The sequence below is a fragment of the Antedon bifida genome, chromosome 6 (assembly GCF_963402885.1).
Source record: "Antedon bifida chromosome 6, ecAntBifi1.1, whole genome shotgun sequence".
NCBI classification, from domain to species: Eukaryota; Metazoa; Echinodermata; class Crinoidea; order Comatulida; family Antedonidae; genus Antedon; species Antedon bifida.
Genome location: NC_136231.1, coordinates 16641694 through 16663676, shown reverse-complemented (window position 1 = coordinate 16663676; position 21983 = coordinate 16641694). Strand labels below are relative to the sequence as shown.

General features: G+C 32.1%; 2 protein-coding genes across 2 annotated transcripts in view; one reads left to right on the top strand and one right to left on the bottom strand.

Moving 5' to 3' along the window:
- Window positions 1-21983, top strand: part of LOC144845394 (tetraspanin-5-like) — a 206048-nt gene that overhangs the window by 74173 nt on the left and 109892 nt on the right. The window lies entirely within an intron of this gene.
- LOC144845384 (G-protein coupled receptor 54-like) overlaps window positions 1320-21983 on the bottom strand; it is a 29053-nt gene continuing 8389 nt past the window's right edge. Inside the window, exons 2-5 of the mRNA XM_078702676.1 lie at window positions 20883-20938; window positions 4254-4694; window positions 3647-3794; window positions 1320-3164 (exon numbers count right to left, since the gene is read on the bottom strand). Of these exons, the coding sequence (XP_078558802.1) occupies window positions 2611-3164; window positions 3647-3794; window positions 4254-4694 (1143 nt within the window). The 5' untranslated portion in view covers window positions 20883-20938 and the 3' untranslated portion in view covers window positions 1320-2610. The remainder of the gene's footprint in view (window positions 3165-3646; window positions 3795-4253; window positions 4695-20882; window positions 20939-21983) is intronic.

The window sequence follows — 21983 nt, the reverse complement described above, 5'->3', positions numbered from 1 at the left end:
TGTCACTGAATTTAATATCGAATTAAACGTCGTTTTTTAAAATTAATGTCCACTCTATAGGGATAAACTATAATCATTCATCTGACAAGATGTCAACATGTTGAAACTGTTGAGTTGATACAGTTCACCGTATCATACACAAAATAGAATGTTTTTTTACAAACATGAGAGTAATAATTAACGAAACTACTCGACAGAAAGGTGAAAATGTACTCGTAGGCCTACTTGTTGTTTTTGAATGTTATTGTATTTTATCTGAATTTTAACTTGAACCAAATGAACACTACGGGATTACGTTAATAATATAATACTGCTGTATACAGTTAGCTTCCTTCGTTGGAACCAGAGGAATGACGTCATGCCCATGCATGAGTTAAACACCATACATACAAAAGAGTAATGTCATTTTACTTAATTATGGTAATAATGAATAATCAGATTGTATTTCTTATTTTTATCAAAAATTGATAGAGTACGTACATTGACGTCATACTTGATTACGTAAAACAATAGCCTATCGTTGGACAAATTAAACACGTGTTGTGTTCATTAAAGACACCTTGAAAACTAATTAAAACATGTTTATTTTCTCAAATATAGATTCCGAATATGAGTAGAGTTCGCGAACGCAAATAATTATTACAACAGTATTACAAAAAAAAAGTGGCATTATTTTACGTGTTCGATTGTCGTTTCTTTTTTAGTCGCGTGGACGCGACTCTATAGTTCACTATGTCGGTCGGTCGGTCTGTCTGTCTGTCGGTCTGTCTGTCTGTCGGTCCGGTATCACTATGCATTGTAGCACGCGACTTAATGGCTGTTGGCCTTGTTTATGGAGAAGAAAGTAGTGAGAAGTTATTCCACTTTTATAGAAAAAAAAACAACTATGTTCTTAATATTATATTTTTGTTATAATAATAATGGGCAGGACATGGTAGAATGGGATATGCATGCGGTTTTGAATCCAGCCGTTTTTAAATAAAAACAAAACCGACAATTGAAGAGAAAATATGAACGAAATTGATACCGTTTTACTTAACACAATCACATTGTATCTGGTAGCTTTTATTAATTTAATGTATGTTGAATTCATGTACATATTGTTATTACTGTAATATCGAATATGTTTTTTTAATACGCGGTATGACATATTGCTTTTAGCTTTGTACTAAACACTGGTAACCTACAGCAAATTATTTTCTGTATGCTAAATTATTAGTAGGATTCAGATGTTTTCTGCATTTTTGCAATATTGTATAAAAATAATGTTACAAACATAATAGGCCTAGGTCTATATAATAAAATAACTCGACAATTGCGGAATATATAACAACCTTTATTATAGAAATCAACGTGCAGTGACAACCTTACATACACCTTTGTGAAAGATACTGCAATACAATTACATAATTTTAAAAAATAGCTCACATTGAGACGAAGCAAAAATCTCTACAAAATTTAACCCAAAATATATATATAAACACATCAGGCAATGAACATTAATTCTAAACCGCCCGGTGATATACTGAAATTTAATTAATTAATTTGAAACGATAAAGATGAGGAAATCTGTGAGAATGAGAAAAAGTCGTCCCAACCGAGATATATATATATATATATTTGAGAAATTGAATAAGAAACAGTTGTGGTTCCAGATCGTTGGTGAGGCGGAAAAGAATATCGATCAAGGGGAATTGAATAAATGGGTGGGTCAGTGTCTGAGAAAGAGTATGACTCGAAAATAATCGAATAATTGTTTGCACCATGGTACAACGCTTCAAATCTGGATTTGAATGTTATTTTGAAAACTATTTAAATGTTATTCGATAGATGTGAATGTAAGATGGTGTAATGCGCCCGAGGAAGATAGGTCTAAGTAAGAAGGAGTGTAACTTGGGGTAGGTTGGGTGCCCTTGGGGTAGGTTGGATGCCCTTGGGGTCGGTTGGATGCCCTTTGGGTCCACTAATGTAAACATGCTTTTTTAAAGCAAATGTTCTACACAAAATGTGTAGTCAATATGAACTATCTAAAAACAGGTTTAAACGTAAGGTGAGTAAAATGTCAAAGGTTATACCATGATTAGAGCTATGTATAGCAACAACGTACTACTGTTTGGTTCCTTATGTAACAGTAGTATAATAATACATAAATATTCATTATTTTTAGATATAAACCTGACCTGAAAATGGCTCGATGTAATTATCACCACATGATGTATAAAAAGTAGTAACAATTATTAGGATTAAATTGTATTCAGATTGATATAGGATTTTAGGTCGGTTTATATGAATTTAAAGTATGGACAATCGGTGGTCTCTGACAGAAGAAGTTTAACCGCTCTGCGGTTAAGAGAACTAATTATATAATGTATATATTACCTGTATGGTATATAATTATGTTGTGACGGTCTGATATAAATACTATTACATGTATTTAAACACCGGTGATTTAAAACGCCGTGATATTTGAACGTTCAACGTTTAAAGATACTAATTCATATATTACCTATATTACAATAAAAGTTTCACGTTTACTGTCAAAATGGTACACAATATAAAAAGCGAGCATAAATAGCAAATTTGAATTGTACATATTTTCTTTTAAAAGTGTTACGAATAAACAAAATCATTAGTTGTATCCATTGGAGCGTCTGGCTTTGCACAGTAGATAACACAGAGGGCAAAAAGCTCCTTAAAATGGCGACGGTATGGAAGGCCAGAGAAAGCATAAATGAACGGATTTATACTGTTGGAAAAGTATATCAGTAGACATGATACAAGTTTAGCAGAGTCCATAAGTATCCACATATTGGGTGGACTGCGTTCAGGGTAGAACGCTATATAGAAATTAAAAGCAAAAACTGGCGTCCAACATACAATAAATACACACACGACTGAAAATATGACTCGACTTGCTCTTTTCTTCTTTCGATGAGTTTGTAATCGAATACCAGAAAGAACTGCTGATGTATTTGAACTGTTTGATCTGACACTAGTGGCACGCCATATCAAAGCCACAATGTTGTAATAGAGTATGGGAATTACGACCAGAGGATTTATGTAAACCATTATAAAGTTGTAGATCATGTAATATCTCCACTTGGCATCCAGCATGCCTTGATGCAGGCGAAAAATCAATATTGGCACATGTAAGACTGCAGACACTGTAAAAAAAACACATTTCATGATTTTGTTTAACATCATCATGTTTGAAGCAAGTCTGACAGTTTCTAAGACCTTTATTATTGGGAAGATGGCAGCTTTTTACAGGTTAAAATAAATCTACGCCTCCATCGTTGTTTTTATCTTTAAATGTATATTGCTATCGATATAATTATTTGTTTTGAGCGGTAGTCAACAAGATGATCACAGGTTCATTTCTCTGATATGATTTAGTTTAGAAAAGCTTTTAAATTGTGACTTCTCTGACATTTATAATGCAACAATCACATTCTGGACAGTATGATCGGATCAAAAGAGAACGACAGAGTGAACCGTTTCAGCTTTAAGAGACAGTGTAATGGTGCAAAAGGAAAACATAGTATGATGATATAGTTGTGACCATATTAAATTGTAAGAAAAATGTCCACATGATAACGAACATAACAATGTTAAGTTATAATGAAATGTTAAGAAAATCACTTACATATCCATATGGTTGCAACTATTCGTGGAACACTTGATAGTTGTATTCGATAGGGAACCTGGTTGTTCTTTGAGAAAGTGTTCTTGGAGACAAAGTATCGGTGAACAGCCAAGACAATAAATGTCATGCAACTAGCTTGTGTTGATACCTGAAGCAAAACATGGTTAAGAAATGTAACCGTAGGCCTAGAACTTCCAAGAAATGGAATGCCTATTTTATTTTAGTAAAATACGAGTAAGAGAGGAATGTCAAATGTGGTAAGTAAGTAATTAGGAGGAGAAAACTCAATTGTCTATCATGGTATAGGTTTAAACGACAAAAATGTTTATAATGAAAATTACAATAGTATAAAAACATTTCAGAGACCGAAAACACAATCAACAATTTCTATTGTTACATCTCAAATTTCATTAAAGGTATCTATCTAACATGAAAATTAAAAATGAATAAAATCATAAAACTTGGAATAAACCATTTGTAGTTATTTTTAAATGATTATACTTACGGTTACATTTATAAAAAAAAACCGTTGTAAATCACTAGTGACATCATATCATATCATTAACATTTACTTTGACTGCAGATAAGACATTTTATTAAAACTTACCGCTTGTATGTAGGTAATCATCACTAATATGTAAGAACCTGGTTCGTGTACAATTTTGAAATAGTAGATGATTACAAAAGGAAGAGAGGCAAAAAGCGTACACGTAAGGTCAGTTACAGCTAAGTTACCCAGCAAGTAGTTGGTAACATTTTTCATATCACGGAATCTTTTCACAATTATTAACACCAACGTGTTTCCGATCAAAGAAGATGTAAACAAGAAAAGTGCTAACAACAGAAATACAACTTTTGCAATTTTGTCAAAGTCTTGGAACCGGCAAAAATGTACCATGGAATCAATTTGTGTTGTGGTATTTTCGATCAGGTACGTAATTTCATTACAATCGAAGCAGGTGTATCCTTCTGTATCGCAGTTAGGGGATTCAGTAGTAGATAGACTTGTGGTGTCGGCCAAAGGTGTTCCGTATACCACAGCCGCCATCTAAAAAATAGAAAAGAAACATGAAAGAAATAAAAACTGCAATGCACTTTCTCACTTCCATGTTGCACATTAAACAATAACTTGAAGGTTATCAACATCAATGGTTGCCTTTGTTATGATCTATTTTTTATATTCGACATTTTTAAACAGTGATCCTTTACAAGGAACCAATCTTGAAAGACTTATGACCGCTGACTTCTTAGGATGATAAATATGATAAAACTATGATTCTTAAAAGTTATAAACAATCTCTAAAATAACAGTACTCTTGAACCAGTTCAATGAAGTGTCTTTAATTATTTAGAAGAGTACAATTATGAACTAAGATACAATGTAAAATGTTGAGTCGAATGGAGCAACAATTGGAATTATTGTAAAAAGGAATGGATAAAGATACCAAATGTTAGTGAGGTTTTTGCTGTGTGAGCAGCATACATGAAAAATCCATAAACAATTGATCTTCCACATGACCGCAATGATTATTATTATTACATAGTGGAATATCAGTTATGAAAAGCGGAAAATAAAGCTAATTTTGTATCATTCAAAAATAGTTATTATATAGACTATTTTAAGCACTCTAAATACATGTCATTCCCATGGAGACGCAGGGTACGTAGGTATACGTATAAACAGGATTCGGATCACGATTTTGGATGCGTTTTTACTTGTTACCTCTGGAAGGGTTGGCAATTCTCTGATTACTCTTGTTACTAATGTTTTTAAACTCCTTTTAGTGATACTCCACAGTCTGTTTATTGAATTATGTTCAAAGCCTTTTGTCACTTTTTGAACATAAAATAAAATACACGGGTTTACGTCATTACGGCTTTTACTGCATGGACTTTATTGTCGGCTAGTGTCATCCCATCAATGTGCTATGATGTAAAATATAATTGTTATTTTTACAAAGAAGTATACGTCACCAATCACTGCTAAAAATCGACCCCAGGCCACTAATGACAAGGAATAGTACAAATTAGGTTAAATGCGTGATTTTTTTGCGATATTGCCTTCTTCAAAATCACATTCAACCCTAGGCCATCGCTTACAAATGTATAGTGCATATTAGTTAATACTTTAGAATACGTGATGCTATGGAATATCTCATTCACTCAAGAAAAAATGTTGGCAGCAGGTTAATCAAAGACACGAGAGAAAGCGTGATATATTTTGCCGCACCATGGTGATATACAAACAATCCTGTCCTTCCATTGTCGCACCTCTAAACAAAAATACTTTAGGAAACTATATATCCCACGATTTCAATCTTCACATGTGGTCTAAATGGTGAACATTGGCATGACATTTAGCGGGTGTGCCTAGAAGTCACAGGCCTAATACATGATATTCGTAATGTTGTTATTGTAAAAACATTCACCATCAGCAAGGTTGTTAGGTTAAGGTTAAAAATCGTGAAAGTATTATACAGATTAATACATATATTGATCAATAATAAACTTATTACTTAATAAATATTAATTACAGTATATTCACTGAAACGGAGATATTAATTGTTGTTTCAGGTTATAATTAATCTGTTAATTTAACATTTTCAAATTGTTTCTATTGTGTAAGGATAAATTGTGTTTTTATTACTGGTCTTGGTTTAATTGATAAAAAGATAAAGATTTTGACACATATGGCGTGTCATACGTATACTTGCGCTGGAAATATACGGACAAAATCAAAAGAATATCTATTAAACAACACATAACATACGATAACTTGGGACAAATCTGCATGCACATACTGCCAAGTGTATTATTTAATTATCAGTAAGCCTCGTGTCTATTTTAGGGCCCAAGTGTCATTACAGTCACAAACACCACATCAGTGTCTGTATTCAAACGACATTATTGAAATGCTTCCATATCACAAAAATATCCATATAGATAAAATTACATGATTAACTAAAATAGTTCACTCAACATGACTATCTTGTTAGAATGTGCTTTCAGGTATGTCAGTGAAAACCAACAACAGGCACGCGTACACAAGTTTGATTCCGCCATTCTCGGTACTGAATCATTGGCCGAGGTCCCTATATATTGTTAACGAATTACATTAATTTGTCCAGTATCAGTGTGTATTATGTTTAGGTTTAGGCGTACTGCCTATGATACAGGCGTAACATATGATGCATATGTGACACTGTGTTACCGAATTTGCCTTTATTTATGCAGGAGAAGATACAGGACCGATAATCGACCATGATACCATTTTAACGTGTCTGTTAATATTCTATTTATCGCGGTGAATCGCAATACATAAACTCGGAATTTAAAAAAAAAAACTACGTTAAAAAGTTATATTGCTGAAACAATTCAAATTTTCCTTTTAGTAAGATAGCATTAGAAGGAATTGATTCGAAATGCTAAAATACCGGATTAATCTATAAGTAGCTAATCTTTGGATACGGCGATCAATGGATACATGAAATGTCACACAAATTTATATCAATAATGTCCATAGTGATTTCCCATTAAATGAAACAAAGTGATCTTAAAGATCAGAAAACATTACCAAACACATACATTAAATGTATACAAGCAGACAATTACAGGCAAATCAGCCGATTCTCGGTACTATATATAACTGAAGCAGCTTGACAACCAAAATACGTAGGAAGGAGGTGTTTTAATTTTATATTGATGATGGACACAAAATCCAACACGCGGGTATACAATGTAATTTTTCCTTCGTGAGTCAGACTAACCCGACAGACAGCCTACGTTAACAAACTGTGGTACGTGGTAGGCATATTAGAGGTAGGTGAATGGTCTAAAATGTTAGCAACCCAACAAGATGTGATCAGGGAGTTGTCCTAACAGGGAGTTGTCCTAACAGGGAGTTGTCCTAACAGGGAGTTGTCCTAACAGGGAGTTGTCCTAACAGGGAGTTGTCCTAACAGCTCCCTGTTGTGACTATAGCTGGGTCTTAGAAAACAGAGAAATGCTATTTATAGATATATTATATAATAATGTTTAATTATGTGGACACGACAAAAAGAAATTATAATATAGCCTACACTCGATGATTTGCATGTGAACATTTTTCAGAACTATTGTACACTTGAATGATAATCAATTTCATTTTAGTACGACAAAGGCCTTATATACTGTTGTTGCTTATGATTCTAAACCACATTACTATTTTCATTATGTGGTCATTATTTCGTGGGTTGATGCAAATGATGAATTACTTTTCACGCATTGCTAGCATATCATTATATATTCGTCATATTATAAATCTGCAAGACACATATGTAATTCAATAAGAAAATCATTATACACATCATCTTATCAGCGTTATCATCATCATCATTATCATCATCATCATCCATCATCGAAATAACATCATGTGCAAATACAGCACTGAGAATTGGGTGGTCTGAAAAATAACAGAAATGTAATGTCCAAGTGTAAAATAAAATGGAATATATTTTCCCGATCACAAATTGAAATACAACGGCTCTAGTAAATCATTGATACAGTAAACTATTATTCATTATTTGTAATGTAAGATCATAAAAGCACACACAGTGGCGTAAAACATCATTGCAAATTTAAGCGAAACACTTAAGCTTTTGATCAACTTGGTAAATATTGAATTAAATTAAATCAAATATTCATTGTTTCTTATGTTTAAAACTTAATGCCAAGTGAACTAATAATAATGGTACCTGATTTTAAAAGGTGTAACAGATAAATACCATATAGTCAATCTATTAAAAACAGTTTAATATTAATGTAAGAGGAAATTATTATTCCGTTCACTATAATCAATAATAAGACCGTGATATTAATTAAAGTAGAACTGTTTGATTGTCTGAACTTGCATTATGTAATATTTATTATACAGGGTGGATTGACCTGGTGTTAAAGACCGGATGGCAAAAAGCGATACAGGTCTGGGCGACGACTGGTGACTCCAGAAATATAAATAATGTATAATACATTTGCACCAAACGATTTTCAATTGTTAAGTAAAGTGATATCGGCGTCTTATTATTTTCTGCTGAGTCGTTCTACGTATGTCTTACTACAGTGATAAGTGGATTGGTCAGAACAGAAATAAAGGCATTATTTTATTCATTTCATTCGAAAGTTTGGCTACGTGACATTTGGTTTCTGCAGTGAATCAGCGACGAAAAGCAATTTGCGTATAAAAACTGATATTATTAAATAACTTGTTTTATTTTATTTATTTATTTATTTATTTAACAACATATTTATACAGGATAAAATTTTATTTTACGATCGTGCGCGTCTCAACATTTTACTGCTTGGTTCCCACAGACGACCTAACGCAAACGTAAGAGATTTGACCAATCACAAGCGATGGATTTATTGACTGTCGCTTTTTCATTGGTCAACTTGTTTGCGTTGCGTCCAGTGGGAACCAAGCTTAAGGTGGCGTTGTTAGGGTTATCATACCGTTTCTTTTACTATTTCAGAAGAATTAATATGTCTGTGAATTCATTTTGTCTTCAAACGATTTACACAGATCACGATTATCAATATTTTCTTTCTTAGCTTTTCATTCGTGTTCTACATATATTGGATTAAGCGCTTAGAGGTCCAGTTTATTTGCGCCATTTTCACTTGATCTATACATACAGAGATGTTCGCATGTATCTTAGAATCAATGATTCCACTACTATGTATTCATGACCTAGTTTTAAACAGATAGTGTGTTAATAACATATAAACCCCTCAATGCAAATAGACGAAACCGTTGTTCAGTAAAAATCTCCTACTCCACACGGTAATTCTTTGAAATTACGACGACAAATCGACGTGTTTCCTTGATGTTTATAAGTCGTCACTAGCTTCAGATATCAAACTGATAGAGAAAAACCTCTCATCAATCACTCTTGACGGGTTATCTATGATATTCTCTTTTTGATAATCCACAGTGGAGTATTGCACGTGATAACCAAATGATGACGGATCATAGATTTTAGCTTTTGCGCTATTCGAAATATTCCTGTAACACTTTACTGAACTGTTCCCAGGTCAGAAAATATAGTAGCATATTTCGAATAGTTCATAACATTACTATGGTAGTCGACGGAGCTTTATTATATTTAATGAAAATGAATTCCACAGAGATTGGTTTATTAAAATCATTCACTTAAAGTATGACCGGTTCTTCAAATCTGGGCTATGTCGGATTTTTCAATCAGTTACATCTTTCTAAAATACGGTATTCACTTTTATGAATCTTAATAAAAAAAATTCGAATATAGTTAATTTCAGCATCATTCACTTGGGAGTTGATTAAAAACGCCTGAAATAGGGTAAACATCTAAGCATGATACATGGCCATATTGTTTATTAAATTGCGGATTATAACATACAATCGGTTCTCTGATGTAATGTGAGAGAATTCTCTCTATGTCGCGCAATTTGTATGTATGCGAGTCGTCATTTTTGTTGTGTCGCCAACAGCTTCCCACAGATAGGCTGATGTTGCTGACGCCATCGTTTGCAAATGCACTAAACCTTTAAAATCTTAATGAATTCAATTTATTTATATTTTCTTTATTACATGTTATAACTGATATCATCACTGCAACTTTTATTATCGCAGTCAATTGTGTGTAGGCTTCAACGCATCACTGGCGTCACCAAGTGTTGGTCAGTATAACATTTCTAAACCTTTTATTAGAATTTTAGAACTATTAGGGCCTATACAATTTGGAAGAAACTGCAGAATCCGGCACAAAACATGCCCCTACTCTCAATCATCCGATTCTGCAGTTGTCACTAGATAGAGCATAACTGATTATCGCAAGTCATCTAGAAACGAGTACAGCTGTACGTATAGCGTAATATGTGTATTCAAACACACTCTAGTCGAATACGCCTTTGTATTGTCATGATTATTCTCGTCATATAATGAGTATCGTAGTATAGCTTGATTGTTGTGTATAATATTTGAGCATCGTTTTAGTGTTCTGCTAGATCTGCTTGTTCTCTCCTAAAAAAAATCAGCTCGTCATATGTGGGTGTTTTGTGTGTGTGTGTGTGTGTAGGCCTATTATTATTTTCTAAGCATCGATTTAATGTTGATCTTTTATCAACATTACATCTATTGTCACACATAAAGCCACATATAATTTATGAATTCTAACATTACAATAATATTGTGACTTTATGAAACCTAACCAAATGTAAGTCAATGCTGTATGCAATATGCCTTAACGACCTGTTCATAAATTAAAGTTAATCAAATGCATATTTAAAAAAAAGTCTGGCGAGCACATGATCTTAGATTTCCAATAATGGCCTTATTGAATCATGTTTATATTGGATAGGTGTATTGAATAGAGAATAGAATTGTAAACAGGTATGCACATTTTTCATCATAATGTCTAAAGCATAGACATTTATAACTTCATTGAAGGTATATAATAGTCGGTTTGTTTGTAATTTTGCTATATAGGTACTTTGTATACCAATTATGATAACGGTATATACGTGTACTGAATGACTCTTAAGGAAAAGCGTCCTAGTTATCAATGAACACCCGATTCTCAATGCTGTATCTCCACATTATTATGGAAATATTTCTGCAGTATCATGTCAAAACAGCATCATATGTGTTTAACGGAAGATGATGTCTGTATTTTGGAAGGTTAGGTTAAGGGTTGTGTTTCACATGTGATGCTGTATCACTGAATTTGCCTATGATACTGAGCAAATTTAGATACAGTACCGATACAACGGTCATAAGTATGGTATACATACAAATTGAATAGGACAAGCCTAATTACGAATTAATACATACTTAAATTACTGGCTTAGTTCGCGAGTGCTGTCCAACTTTACCCAAAAGCATAATTAGTGGTTTGTAGATAATAATCATTACAGCTGTGTTTATCGATTGTAAATTAACCGCTTCTCATGTTTCAATACTCAATTAAAATATCTTATCATCTAAATAATGACCCAAAAGAACGAATTATTAGAATATTTGCGGCTACTATATAACGTATTTGAAAAAGAGGACTGTTAGGAGGCATAAACAATAACACATGTGTGGGAAAGGTTTGTGTCAGCAGACAAGAAACTGCAAGCGCTGTTTATTGTCTCTAGACATAATACCGTAGGAGAATAGGTGATGTTCATCAATAATATTGTTCATCTTCTATATTCTGACAATACCTCGGGTTCTATCCCTTCATTAATTATCACGTGTCACTATATCCGTTATATTCAACGGCAAACATTCTATTTAACGGTCCTATTACACTCGATTTGTGTAAACATTTGTAGAAAGATGATTTTTTTTATATTGTATTGACTTGTGTGACAGAAATAAAAGGTCGATTCAATCGGTTATCTTTCTCACATTCGTGTATTTCAAATATTCGAGAAATTAAATCTTGAGTGTTGATTGGTTGTTGGTGTTGAATGTCAATTATCTCGATAGTTACCTTACGTTAAAGGTAATTAAGGTCATCAAGTCTATAGTTGTTGTCCCTTTTATTTTGTTGGCATTCTTTTTATTTTATTAAGTATGACACGCCATGCATAGATAAATCAAAAGAAAAATAAAATGGCACAAACCCATAGGAGATGTAAATTAGATTTATTAAACATAAAATGTATTATAAATTGTATGAAATAAATATGCATGTAGATGAAAAAAACTAAAAATGACTATGTAAGAAAAATAAGCTTGTTAATGAAAATGTGTTATAGATAATATGTACAAAAAGAGGAAACTGTGTAGAGAAAAGATAAAAACAAAAATCAATGTGGTAATATGTAAACAAATGAACAAATCTCTTTAAAAAAGTGTATGTAAACAGATGATGAAAAACAACATTGTTAATATAATAATTTGTATATTGCATTGAAATTAAAATGAAAAATATATGTAAAGAGAACATATGTATGGAAATAAAAGTGGGATGAACATAAGATAAAAAAAGAAGTACGACACGCCATATGTACCAACTAGAACCTATAGAATACTACGACGCAAGTAAACTATTGTATGGCACGCCAGGACGGACATAACTATGTCAAATTGACACCGCGTGTCGAGTTTTGTACACATTGCTCCTCGTGTTGAGTTTACACATCGCTCATTTACGCATCGCTCGTTGAGTTTGCCATACTATTGACTACAGGTATCATCTTATAACATTGATACCCATGATATTTACCGGCCCTTATAGTAGAGCAGTTAACGCAGTTGTGCATTTAGTACCAAAGCATGAAACTTGGCACAAAGTGTCTTTGATATATATAGATTCAAAATATCGGGGTGCCAAGTGCCCAATGTCCGGTATGGCGGGCATCTTGATTTCAAAATGGCCACCATAAAAACAAAAAGTGCTCTTATCTTGGCAACTACAAACAGTAGAGACTTGATTTTGGTCTCTAAATGTTCACAAACTACATATTTCTATTTAAAACATTTTAAACATAATATAGGTCTAAGTGTTTTAACATCCGACAGTGCACCATGTGAGAGTGTGTTGCCGTCACGAAAATACGGGCTCGTTGGTTATTGCCGCGAACGTGTATCGGATGGTCACTTAATCCCTACGCTTACTTAGTGCTACTTGACATTTTATCGTTATCGTCCCACTTTATTAGCAAACGTTCGTTTCGCCCGGACGAACGTTTAATCGACCACACAGTTTCGAAGTGAAAGCTCGCTCGCTCGTAGCTTTAGTACACACGTTACTTCAACGAATGTTGTCTCCTTGTGTGACTTCACCTGTGATATATTATAAGCAGTAGGAGGAAAAAGCTGACAGATATCTCATATAATTTGAGAAGCCTATCGTCTTTCTTCTAAATAGGGGTTCTACAGTAGTAGATTCAGAGGAACATATATCAGGACTTTTACACCCAATGTTCTCCACAAAAATTTAGTATATCATTGGTATAATATGCATTATATTAATTGATTTAACATTATTTGAAAACAGTTGATTAGTTTTAGTTTAGTTTTGGAAGAGAGAGAGAGAGAGAGAGTAAGATTTTACTCTATGATAATTAATTTTATAGAATTATAATGATTAATTTGTTTGAAATTATTGATGGATGAAATATTAATTGCTATAACAATTCTAGTTAAGTGTCAATCAGCACCTCTTCATCAAGTTAATTTTGATTGTAATCTACGTTTACGTATTTAGCGTGGAAACGCACTTTGATTGGTTTTATAGCGTACTCATGGTGGAAATAAATAAGTCGATCACGTGATTAATGAACAGATACGATTACGATAGCAAGTACCAAACAAATCGAGAACCTTACAATTATTATTTCGACCCTGAAATTGTTGAACGATCAAGAACATAAAACAGTTTATTGTAAAATGTATACAATATTATAATAATACATATTTTCGATTTAACATACACGCAACTTTATATATATATAGATGAGAATATTATACATTATTATAATGTTGTTTTTATTTTATTTTGTCACTTATTCTATTTTTATCAAGTTGAGAAGGTCAATGTATAAGTAATATCTCAGAATACAATATAATAGTATATACTGTAACGATGCATTTGATACATACAGTAGATGAACATAATCCCATAACGTCATTATGTTTCCTAGTAGCTTAGGCAGTTATCTGAAGAAAGAGCTTCTAGTAGAGGACCTATGTTAGTCAATATAGTTCGTCTACATTTTTCGATGGTGATTGTTTTTATTCTAAACGACTTAATGAAAATGTGTTATAGATAATATGTATAAAAAGAGGAAACTATGTAGAAAAAAGATAAAAACAAAAATCAATGTGGTAATATGTAAACAATGAGCAAATCTCTTTAAAAAAAGTGTATGTAAACAGATGATGAAAAACAAACATTGTTAATATAATAATTTGTATATTGTATTGAAATGAAAATGAAAAATATATGTAAAGAGAACATATGTATGGAAATAACAGTGGGATGAACCCACATAAGATTAAAAAAAAAGTATGACACGCCATATGTACCAATATCAAACCGGATTCCCGACTAGAACCTATAGAATATACTACGACGCAAGTAAACTATTGTATGGCACGCCAGGACGGACATAACTATGTCAAATTGACACCGCGTCAATTTGACATTTGACTAGGACTAGTAGTCCTAGTAGAGGACCTATGTTAGTCAATATAGTTCGTCTACATTTTTCGATGGTGATTTTTTTTATTCTAAACGACTCTCATCAAATAATAGGCCTACATTTTCTGCAAATCTAAAATAAAGTATAATTTGGTGTAACTTTTAATTTGCTTTTCTGACAGTTTAAATTATTCTCTACTTATAGTTTTTAATATATTTTATGATACACTCATCCTTCTTAAGTCCTGGCATATTTCAATTCATTGTTGGTAATTTATTACAACGGTATTCTAATGGAGGTACAGCCTATTATACATTAAAATGCATAGATGACTATCAGAAAGTATTGTTACTGTTGCAGTATTTGAATCCCGTACTCTTTGGTTGACACGATGTTTAACTGTGTACATAGAACACAGTATTAATCAGCAGCAATCAAACCCATTCAACTATTATTATATTGACTTCGTAGTTTTCTACAACCGTGGTGTTGAACTTAAAAGCCTCTGTTTAATCGTCAAACTCGCTTCTGGGTTAAACGTAGTATCTATTTCGTTAGTGATTCTGTCAATATGTATTTATCACCGGTTTATTTCTTTATACGATGCTATGAATAAAACATTATTATTTGAAAACACTGGAACCTGTTTACTACATATACCATTAGGAGGTATTAATCATGATGCCGAGTAAAGATTATCCATCACTTAAGTGCAGATACTCTAATCGCGCAAAGATGGACAGGCGGGTTATTTTATATATTCTTAAATGATACATTTCTGTTAACAAATCCTTTAGTCGCGTGTATTTTCGGGTGAAATACGAGGAATAAACCCTCTTTTACTACTTGCTTATCGTACGAATAATAAATAATATGAAAAGTCAACATATTATAAGTGTTTTGTCGACAATGCGCTATGGCTAGGCAAAACGCATTAAAATGAAGAACCTTATTCAGAATAATGGTGGTCTTATGCGCACGCGCACAACTGTTACGAAGATAATCAAACAGAAAGATGCAAATTGATATCTTGAAAGTCAATTGCGTTTGCACCGACAAATGAAAGAATCGTACTGTATATAAAATCATGGAATAAGAATGTACTTGCAACATTACTGTAATAATCAATCATTTGCTTTTATTTTGTTTTTCAAAACACAAGGAATTGATAATGTCGATTAAATTAAGAGAAAATTGAACCAGGTAGTTTTATAACTGTTATGTATTCATCGCCTCATAATATTCAAATAAGGTTATCCACAACATGTATGGTTCATAAAACATTCACTGATCAGTGATATACACCTCGTCTCGTCACTATGAATCACTGGTCGCAAACACATCCCATTCCGCATGCTAAATTAGACAGTTAACTAAAATATCACAGCGAGACAGATAGAGATAATGAAATCATCATTGCTTCTAATAGTAGTTCATGAAAAAGTAATTTATACTAACAGATTATTGTAAATATGCAGCTTAGCGAACCGTCACCCAATTGGCGACTTAGTTGAAATTAATTTCAGATATACATCCGGGTCGTTTATTGTATTATCTATGCAGTTACTACACGAAAACGGTTTGTTTTTTTAATCATTGAAGTTCTCAACAGTTAGCTACGAAACATAATATAACTATGATAATACGAGACAGTTTTTACCTAATACAATAATCATCATCATCATTATCATCATCATAATCATCATCATCATCATCGCTTGTATTGCGACATTCCACTTTTTTGCATGTTAATTACGTATTCCATATAACATCCATGATGATACAATTGATATGCGTATCTGATCAATCAAGTTTTCTTTCATTAGGCCTTTTCAAATTACAATAAAATGAAAACGATAGAAATGCATTTATTCATGATCTTAATATACCAGCTTATTCAGGTATATTTCAAGCATATTATATTTCATGGGTATCGGAATTTTATTTTGTGTCTCATTAAATATCATAACCGATTCAATATAGTTTCTATGGTAATGCTAATGAATTTTTTTCCTTTCAATTGCCGGCCATCCATATTTTTAATAAAACAATATATAAATAACACAATATAGACCTATATCGATCAGTAACGATAGCAATATACTCATTAAAAGGATAACATTTTTAAATGTTACAATCCTTACAACGTTACGTACAATCCTTTTGTACGTTAAAGCTCAGATACAGGCATGAATTTTAAATATAATATTTGGTTAATTGTACATAAATCAAATATTTGTAACAGAAATCAAGATGAAAAAACATGAATTTCCCTTAATATGGTCAAATACAAAATTTGGCAAAATTCTTCCATAAAAACCAGGAAGACTTTTTTTCAGTAGTTAGGTAGTTAACCTAATGTATTAACATGTCTGGTGACTCCCTAGAAGGTGAAAAAAGATGGTGGATATACGGTGGATAATTTTTGCTATAGCATGAAAATAAAAATCTGAAGTTGAATAAAAATACCAGAAATGTAATATTCAAGTTATATTACCTATATTTAGTCATCTGATAACATTTTTTACCACACCGTTTATTTTTCATAGCTTTTTAAAATGCCTCTCTATTTACACAATTTGTGTACAAAAGAATAGAGATTTTACTGTGTAATTTGAACTATCCCCCCACTGATAAGAAAGTGCTTATTTTCAACAAGCTCGTGTAACACAAATAAAATCCCAAAAATTATGAAACATAGGGGAAACTATAGATCGATAATTATTGGAATGTATGATTAATAGAAATTTTTTGCCCGCACCTGGCCTTTAAGGCAAAATAATTAAAACGCACGTGATTGTATATGCTTTGCTACCGTACTCCATTGGCTAATTTTGTTCTCCCATTTAAATGAGATTAATACTGCAGGTAGGCCTGGATACGGCGGGAAACCCACCTAGTGAGTGAGCCGTGGTAATAACCCCCCTCACTCCCGCGGAAAAAAAGTGTGTATTTTTTTACGAAATAATGTAGGCCTATACAAAACAACGTTTGAATGTTTAGTATGTAAACATAGTGTCCATTATAAATTTAGACAAATGCAGACTGATGTCAAAGTAATCTATCAGAATACAGGATTGGGTTATTGATAATGCAGAAAATGAATGCATATCCCACTCTAGGCTATTATCATTTTGTGTTAATCTTGTTTCTAATTGAAGATATAGATTCAATTTGTAGACGCATTATCTACACATAATTAAAGAAAACAGGATAGTCTGTTCTTTCCGGGGTACTCAATAGGATTTTAAAATGTGCGTTGTGAAAATACTGTATAGTTGCAATTGTTTAAGTCAGATATGTTGTATTGCATTATTTCAAATTATTTGTCAAATACATACATTCAAGGACTAAGTTGCACCTTAATAATGTATACATTCGTAGCTCCAGGCAACAGACCGAATGCATTGAAGTAATGAACAAAATGTAGACAGTTTGGTTGAAGAAAACAAACCTACAAGCGTTATACTCAACAAAAATATTTTTCAAATAATAAGCTTTACTTCTATGTACTATGATTCATAATTAGATTCAATTCGCGACTGTAAATTATTCGATTACAATTTAATTCAACATGACTAAGAGAAAGTACATACAAATGATAGTAATATCTTCAATATTAGTTTTGTTCAAAAATGTTGTGCACTCATCAATTTTTCATTTTCATTAAAAACATTGACAATGCGAACAATGATTCTTTTAGTTTCTTTGATAAAAATATTTTTTGTAGTGAATTGTGTTGAAATCATATAAATAACAATCGATCAGAGAAAAGCGGGAAATTCTAGAATATTAATATAAAATGTGTGGAAAAATTCCTAACTCAGTTTTTCTATACTTTACATAGGCCTACTTCTTGCATTTTTTTTCAAAGAAATCTCGTTTTCAGCTTTGTCTGCACTATCAAAAAAAATGCACATATATGAACATGATGATGTCATATTACTACCATATTTAAGCATATATTACTACCATATTTGGGCACATCACACTTCTTTTGTCAAACTAGATTGATAGTGTAGACAGAGCTTTAGAGAAGAAATCTGTTGGATTTACTCAATGATCTAATTTGACTAAAAAGTACAGTTGTGTTTGCCGTTCCGGCCCTCAGAGCCAACCACCCAATCGTACAAGGAATAATCATCTTCAACAATAACAACAAAATGTTCAATGTTTAAAAATAGCATACGGTTGCCTACACACTTCCTTTATAAAAGTATAGCCTTGGTGGCTTAATAAAAAAAAGCATAAAAACAGAAACCAGGATTGCACATCACCGTGTTCCAAAATAGCGTGTCTAATGGCAGTTAAATAAGGCTAGATTTCATTAAAAACAGAATACCTAAGCCTGGGGATTAGTTTCTGAAAAAGTGCTTAATCAACATTCTCACATCTACATCAATCCAGATGTGTATAATCTCAAAAATACTGATTACAAAAAAAAACATTCATTCAAAATCAAGTCATTAATTAAGAACATTCAATCCTTATTCTTACAGTAATGTTTGTGGTAGGCCATAATTATGTGTTTTAAGGAAAAAGTAATTGTAGGTTTACTTTATTATTTATAAATATTAAAATAAGAAAGAAGATAAAGCTACATTTTGGTTAGGTATGGCGAGGCAACCTATACTATATGTAAATTGCTTAAAAATATGGGGAATGGTTCGAAGCTGTCTTTAACCAATTACGTGAAAAGTTTAATTCTTTTTTCCATTGAAGAGAATTCCATCCTCCACCGGATTCTGATAATGGCATTTTTTCTCCAGTAAATATATTGTGACGATTTAATGGTGTATTATGAAGGTTTGGTTAAAATTATAGGTTTATGCTAATAGGGCCTAGGCTACATTTAATATGCACGCTGCAGAGCTTGGTGAAGATGAAAATATAGAAACAAACAGCAGGATGAAACTGAAGATATTTTGAATGCATACTGCAATCATTGTAGTTTGTATTCATTACTACATTCTATTACGCTACCTTATCTGCTTATTTAAGTGCCGTAGTTCTTTGTCATTTCCTACCGTCTCTGCAGTCAACGACCTATGAAACGCTGCGCATGACAACAATACAACAATAAAACAAAAATAGTTCATTTATTCACTTGACGATTTAAATACTTCAAGACAAGACATCCTAAAATATTGATTACAACATTTTGCTGGATTATGTATGTTAGCCAAACATAGCAATAATGGTTTTGTTCATTTCAATAGTCGAGATACGATGCAGAATAATCATCATTCATACCAACGTAACATAAATAGTGAACAGTCAGGTGTTATAGGATTACACTTTCTCTCTCAAAATCGTGTGCATTTTTAGAAATAATTTTCATCACCATTATCGTTTTATATGCATTATCTTCAAATATATATTAGAAACATGTTTTTTTTTTAAATTGCAAGATGTATTTGAAAAATAATGAGGTATAGTGAAGGTTTTCTAGGCTAGCATGTGGCATTAAATAAATGAAAATGTTTATTAAAAAAAATCAACATGAAATAGCATTGAGCGATCAATATGTCTAGATCTTATCGTACTAGTGATTCAGTCAATATCGTTATAGATAAATGAAGTTAAGATTAGTTGATTAATTGAATGTTAGAGTCGATTTACAAGATAACTTATACTTTTAAAAAACACTGCTATATTTTTCAGCATCCCACCGAATGAATATAGAAAACCAATATAATTTTCGTAGGCGTAACATGAATGCTAGACATAATATTAAAACTATATTTTTCCCTATTTCTCGCTTGTTTAACGGGGGTGTGATGATTAAATGTTACTTAATTTGCCAAATAGTTTCGCTGAGCACTATTTATGGAATACATCCTACACACAAAAACAGTGGCGTTTTTGTTATTAATAAATCTAAGTCTTAGTGATGATAAGACCACACCCGATATAATTGCCACTATGAACCTATCTATTTTGTCCAAACATTTCTTCAGTAAAGTAAATCTATTGAGAAAATAATCATTCTTCCTGGGCTATTTTTAGAAATGCAATTGAGCATTTTCTTTAAAAAATATAACACATTATTATTCAGAAAGGAAAACTAATGATACTTTACCTTACTCTGATGCAACTGCTTTATATTTTTCTATGGTTAATTACGCAATTCGAAACCTGAAAGGAAGCGAATAAAATAGGTTAATCACCATGACAAAACGTATTTTAGTTATATGTTGTACTAATCAATAATATAATGAGAAGTATTAATTTTCGATTGACTTTCTCCTCAAACGAGTCATGCATATTTGAATTATTCTATTTTTAATAATTCATTTTTTTGTTTATATTTTTACATTACATTCCACTGTGAGGGAATTTCTAATGTAAAGCCATTCAAATAATCATGCCACGGCTAAAGACATAAATATAAACATCAAATGTATAATATCTTTAACAAACAGTGTACTTTTATTCTCAAAATATAATCTGAAGCGCCTTGAAGATAATATTGTTCCACCTTATGAGGCGCCTCTGTGTAATATATTGAATAAAAAAAAAATATATATAATTTCGAAATATTATCTTTTCTCCTTGATTGGAATGTGTTTTCCTCAAAGACTTTCTCTAAAAATATAGAGGGTTAGGTAAAGTTATATTTTAAATATTCGCTTTCTTTGCAATCTCTTGAAAAGCAACATGAACGTCATTTTAATATTCTGTTCTTTGAATCAATGATGTTCACAAATAATTCACTTTCCACTCAAAAAGAAAATGGGTAAAAACTTAAGGATAACATAATATGAAAATACGATCATTAGGAAGAAATAGACCAGAACACTGATTTGAAATTGCTACACAACATCAATTCCATCATCGTTTAAATTAGTGTTAATGCAAAAAAAAAGAGAAAATAATACCTGTGAAATCTTAATTAAACCAACCTTTCTGGATTCATATTTATATTTTCAAAATATTGATGTAAAAAAAACAAAAAGAAATGGCAATTATAACTGGTAACATTTATATATACGCATTCTACCATAAGTAATTTGCCTTTCCCATCGCTAATGACGGAGCCTACTTAACAGGTGTCGTTAACCGGAATGTATCCGGTAATTTTAGATCACCTAGTTTTAGAACTGTAGTAGCGTAATTGTCAAAACGTGAACTTGAGCGCGAAGTACCAGAAGCTATGTAAAGGGAGAGATGATCCAATTCA